General features: G+C 39.7%; 1 protein-coding gene across 1 annotated transcript; it reads right to left on the reverse strand.

Annotated features, from left to right (window-relative positions):
• Nucleotides 1–2,323: 2,323 nt before the first annotated feature.
• LOC149015221 (zinc-finger homeodomain protein 6-like) lies at nucleotides 2,324–5,725 on the reverse strand. The gene has a single exon (XM_089156696.1). The coding sequence runs from the start codon at nucleotides 4,829–4,831 to the stop codon at nucleotides 3,761–3,763; it is 1,071 nt and encodes a 356-aa protein (XP_089012822.1). The 5' UTR covers nucleotides 4,832–5,725; the 3' UTR covers nucleotides 2,324–3,760.
• Between the last annotated feature and the right edge of the window lie 218 nt (nucleotides 5,726–5,943).

The raw sequence follows: 5,943 nt of genomic DNA on the forward strand, positions 1-5,943 counted from the left end.
TGTTTGAAAAGAGAGAATTTCTCGAAAAGTCAAAGATATTCTCACATTTGAAAGTGAGTGAGACTCAATATCTTGATTTGACTGGTGACCTATGATGTATTGGCTATGATAATTAGTGACACTAGTAGGTGGATTCATAAATACTAAAGCAAGCAAATCTCTTCTTTAGAATTTTGGGGATTTGATATCCCATGCGTGATTGGATGTTTTATTTGGACATAACCTCTCTATTTTATTTGATCGAATAAGATAACCTTGGTGGTTTTTTCTTTTTTTCCCTTAAAAAGTTTTTTTCAAGAATTAAGATTTGTTCAGTTAGTTGGTGTGTAGTTGAATTATATCTTCAGGGAAATGACTTTATATATATATATATAATTCAAATACATGATGAGACTTTTGATCCAAAAAAAAATTCAAACTCTTACTCTCATGCTATGAGGTATTGTTTTTGGTAAAGATATAACTTTGTTTATGTTCTCGAATTCTTATACTTGACTTGAAAAATGGATCTGCAGCTACATATTTTGGTGGGTGATCCGAATGATCAGTTTTAGAGATCTTTGACTGAAGTACAGGGCTTGGGCCGATACGGTATGACGTGACTTGATGGATCGACCCTTTTACCTAATTTGAGTCATATATATATATATATATGTATTTTATATTCACCAACCACATATTATTGAGTTTTTAGATTTTCCAGTTCAATTTTGGGTGAGAATTCTTGTAACACTATTCTTAGCGATTGGTTATAAGATCTCCTTCTATTATTCTTCTTCTTCCTCTGGTTGACATAGCATACCGCATTGGTGTGTGAACTACATTAATTCTCTGTGTATGTGTTTTTATTCGATATTTCGTAGTGTTTGTTTTACCGTCAGGCTCTAGAATGAGAAAATTTCTTATCACCCTCTATAAGAAATAAAACTAGATAAGAGACTCGTAACATCTTCAACCAGGCTAAGACTAGTTCTTGCCCATAAAGGGCCAAGACTGCAACTTGCAATCTGTGTATTGAGTCTCTTAAGAGTCTTAAGCTCTAATGTCATAGGAGAAAAGCCTCTACATGCAACCAAATCAGAGATGAAGAAGAAAGAATCTCTTATATGTACATTAGGACTAGAATCTGAAGAAGGTTGATTTGTTGGAGAAGCCTGTTGTACACTGCTTTGAAGGCAGTGTATGTCATTGAGTAACCTCTACAAGAAAGATAAAGAATTTGGAAATGAGGGGATCAGTATCTTCAAAGATAAAATTGTTGCAATCAATCCAATGCATCCAACATAAAGTACTCAAAATAGTGTATACTTGCTCAATGTGTCCTAATGTTCAAATTTGCTATCTACATAATGCCTTCAATCCTTGACAGAGTTCCCAGAAAAATCAAAAACATCTAGTCTCAGAGGGTAGACTCTCCAACAAATATTTAGCATGTACACAGTGAAACAATATATGAGAAGGTGTTTCAGGTGCAACTAAACACATGAAACAAAGAGGGGTACAAGAGTTATCTCAATCAAACAAGGCTTTATTTGTGGGGAGAGCATTCTGAGCTGCTCTCCCAATGAAGGTTTTGGTTTTGGGAAGTGTAGTAGTGATCTCCAATTTTTATCCCAAGCATGAACATATCCCTACAAAGATAGAAGTCAATTGTGACCTAAAATCGAAACCCTTTCCAATCATCCATCTTGGAATCTTTATAGGTTGGTGCATCTGAAGTGGAGGTGTCTAACGTGGACGCACGTGAATTCCATTTAATAACAACCATACAAAAGAGGGGTTTGGTTTAAATCAAAGAAACCCATTTATAACACTAGGCATCACCACGTCGGATGCACCAACCTAGCAAGTTCCATCCATCTCTCCTAGTTGATCGAGGATGAAGCATAACAACATGTAAACAAAAGGCCCAAATTGAAATGAAAAATCAATTTACGACAATTTTGAAAATCAAATAACCATGAAAAGGTTGCAGACCCAGCAATGAACAACATTTTTTAGTAAAAAATATCTCCAATTGTCAAAACTAATGAAACAAATTGAAGCAAACCATTCAATCTATCCCATATTCTATTGCTCCAATAAATTAAAATAGAGAGCCTATTTGGATATGATTTTTAGCCCTCATACGTTGAACTAGAAGTGAAAAGCTAAACCAGTCGAACCCATTGCTCAACTTTCAGGCTTTTCAAAGATCCTCTGTTGTGCACAGCAGTGCATCTATATACTAAATAAAAAGAAGAGAAATGAAAGAAATTAAAAAGCTATTAAAAATCTTTTTAATTTAAAATCAAACTTTTAATCTCCGCCTTGATACATAGATACACTGTACAGCAGAACTTTTAATCTCAACTTGATATAAATGTGCACAGGAGAGATTTTTTTCTTCCTTTTTCTGTTCTAACTCCAGTTCCAAGAATGTAATTTTGTGAGACTTGTAACTGGTTTGATCCAGTGTAACCTGATCAATTCAGAATTTTAACAAATTTGAACCCATGAACCTTTTATATTGATAACATTTATAAACCAAACTTTTAATCTCAAAATACTGAAGAGACGCCCGAGAGAATAGGCAATGGCCCATGAGAGAGAGAGACCTACCTCTTCCATTGCTATTCCCGAACTCCATGTCAAACAGGAAAATAGCACAGGAAGAAAGAGATTCTTACTATTACACCTTCGTGTTTCTTGTTTGCAGTTCATCTGGAAGGAGAGATCTCTAACTTTACCAGGAGAAACCCAAGTAATGTAGACAAAAGCTTCAATATCAGATGTTGCTCAACTTAGATGCCATCCATACACATACTTGGAGAGAAGAGAATGTGATACACTCTCCCAAGATTATGAGATCATCCAACTGCTCTGATGCTGCAAGCTACATCTTCAAAAATCTCACATACTTAATTATATATATATATCCTCTACTGCTGCAAGACTGTAACACTAGTGGATTATTATTTTCTTCCTCGCTCAAGAATAAAATAGCCACAAAGACTACACAAGAACCCTAAAAAAAATAGGACAATTTGATCGGTAGTCAGCTTTCATTTCGCTCCATTTCAAGAAATGCAGAAAAAGGAAAGAGAGAAACAACTGGGTTTGTATCGAAGAGCTGCGAAGAACAAGAACCCATTGATCCACTCCATTGTATTCAGGATCAAGACAGTATTAAAGGTCACCGCCTCACTGGGTAATGGATTAGCGTTTTGGGACAGCTTTGCTGCACCACTGTTGGAGTGAGGCATTCTTTTCTAATGCTTATCAATGAAAGGCGTGCGTTTGCATTTCGGTCTAAAGTGGGCGGTGTTCTTGGGACCAGGGTTGTCTCCTTTCCGCCACAAAGTTTGAACGTTAGTATGATTTTCATTCCTCACAAACAGCCCCAACAAATGCATGCTTTTTTCTGTGTTTTGACACATTGATTGATAGATAGGGAAAGAGAGACAGAGAGAGTAGCAGTAAGTGGGTGCAGTTTAGGGTTTTTATCGTCCCTAATGTTGAATGAGAGCAGAAGCAAAAGCACCACAAGGATGGCCAGAGATGAGTGAGAATGAGACATGTATGTACCTTGCAAGCTAGCTTCTATGAGTTGCCACCAGATACCACCAGTAAAGCAAGCTTAGCCCATAAAGAAGAAGCTGTTTGAAAAAAATTCTCTTTGGTCTTCTTCTGAATGAGGAGGTGTGGAAGAAAGAAAAAGAGGAAAGAATCTAACATGGTTAAACATAGAAGTGATCTTCCGGAATTCTCTCTCTTTATCTTAGAGCTGCTTCTTCTTCATGGCATGCTTATTGTTGTGCATCCAAACTTTGAGAACCTGTCTCTTCACATTAATCTCATCACAGAACCGCTGTACTTCCAGCTCATCTTGCTTCTGCATCTTCCAACCCAACTTCTCAGCAAACTCCAACATCTTCTCCTTCTGAGTCTGTGTGAACTTTGTCCTGAACCTCTTCTTAGATAGAGCAAATGGTTGCTGTGGCTGCGAACTAGTCCCTCCTGCATTGGATTGGTAAGCATGGAGATCTTCACTTGATGACTCCGTCGCCCCTCCTCCGCCACCGCCGACTCCGTATGCCATCAGCGGAGGAATCGAGGCCATGGAAGGACTAGTGGGTAAACCCAGTTGGAATTTCTGGTTCTGTTGCAGATGGGGAGGAGCTATTTGAGGATGATGATGAGTTGGATGAACACGAGGAGGGATTCTGGTGTTGAAGCTGTTCTTGTGGTTGGGGTCGAAGCAATGATAACAATTGCCACCGGGGGTTGATCTGGGTTCTCCTTCTGCTTCCTTCCGGTGGAAGTTCCGGTGGCAGTCGCAGGCGGCGCATTTTAGGGCATCTGGGGTTCCTTCCTCGCCACTCGGCATGAATTCGCCGCAGCCGTCGACGACATGGCCACCGATGCTCGCTGCGTGGTTCTTGAGACATTCCTTATACCTGACTGTGCCGGAGATTTTGGGGGTTGGTGGTGTTCTCACGGAGTTGGATCCACCGGCGACGACTGCTGCTCCTGTTGCTCCACCAAGTGCGATTGCCACCGGAACTGGATCTGGGTCTGGCTGTTGATCATGATGATGGTGGTGCTGCTGTGGTTGTTGCTGCTGAAGCCGAAGGTGGCGGTGATGATCTAGGGTTTGAGATGATGGGTTATGCACTGCAGTTCCATTACCAGTTCCATCTCTTCTTCTTTCATCACCACCTCCTGCAAGTGCTCCAGGTGGGATTAGTGAAGCAGATGAAACTTTTGAGGTAGATTCTCGAATAGGAGGATTAAAACTCAAGGAGCTTGGCATCCCTATTTCCTTCTCTGGTTGACCTCTCAGTTCCATCAATTTCTACAGTAAACCCTTTGCCCTTTTCCTTTAATCTTCCCTTCTAAATCACCTTGTTCATGCATCCTTCTCATCCCATGGATCTCTCTATTCACCAACTTAACTCACAGCTAATCTAATCTAATAGAGATAATAATCAAACAGAGAAAAACCTAAGTTACACAACTTCAAAAGCATCAACAAATAAAAATTTCTCTTCTTTATCTTCCTCTTTTATTTTGACCTTGTGGGCAACTGGTTCCAATATTTCAAACCCTTCTTCCAACAAGACGTAAGCTACTGACTGATTGAACAGTAGGTCTAGTTGCAGAAATACCCAGGAGATTAATCCCAAAGAAAGAAAAAAACATAAACAGGAGATGGAAGCTTGGGAGGGCCCCTAGCTACTAATACACAATTCTTCCTTGATTAAAAATAAAAACCCAGTGCTCTAAACCCATTAAGTGAACTACCATAACTATCAAGCTCTAAACCACTGCTGGGTTTCATTAATGCAGACATTAAAATTACCAAGAGAGAGAGAGAGAGAGAGAGAAAGTGAAGAAAGGTCTGCTTCCTACCGCCCATCTAACTCCAACAAGGAACAACTTGGTTGCTTGGGAAGGGGAGGAGAAGAGCTATGACCATAAGAGATCAAGTGGTCCTCTGCAAAATACCACCGACAAGGTCATGTTCATCCTTTCCCACGCCCTGCAAAATGGTCCCATCCCTAATTATTGCTCTTTGTATTTGTTATCTAGTGGTATGTTTGCACAATTGCAGAAGAGAAAGAATGTTGATGCGACGTTGCCTGTAATCTCTCCACAAAACTCACTTGCTTCTGAAGATCATCATCAATTTAAACATAACCCAGATGCCAGCATTTACTGACTCTCAGATACTGGTAACCCAAGAAATATCTCCAACTAAAACAGATGCTTAAGCAGAGCAAGCAATTGAAGAGAGGAAAGTGTACTGTGACGAGGAGGAGTAAAGTGGAAAATGTTTGGTCCACAGCACATCACTTGTCCTATTGGTCTGGTATTGTGTCAGTCCTCTCTCTCTCTCTCTCTCTCTCTCTCTCTACTTGCATAGTTGCATCTATTGTGCGCCTGCTGCTTCAATTCTTT

The sequence above is a fragment of the Hakea prostrata genome, chromosome 5 (genome assembly GCF_041222555.1).
Source record: "Hakea prostrata isolate BN-2017 chromosome 5, UWA_Hpros_2, whole genome shotgun sequence".
Classification (NCBI taxonomy): Eukaryota; Viridiplantae; Streptophyta; class Magnoliopsida; order Proteales; family Proteaceae; genus Hakea; species Hakea prostrata.

Coding starts and splice junctions, on each gene's coding strand:
- LOC149015221 (XM_089156696.1), bottom strand. CDS start 4,831: ATGGAACTGAGAGGTCAACCAGAGAAGGAAATAGGGATGCCAAGCTCC.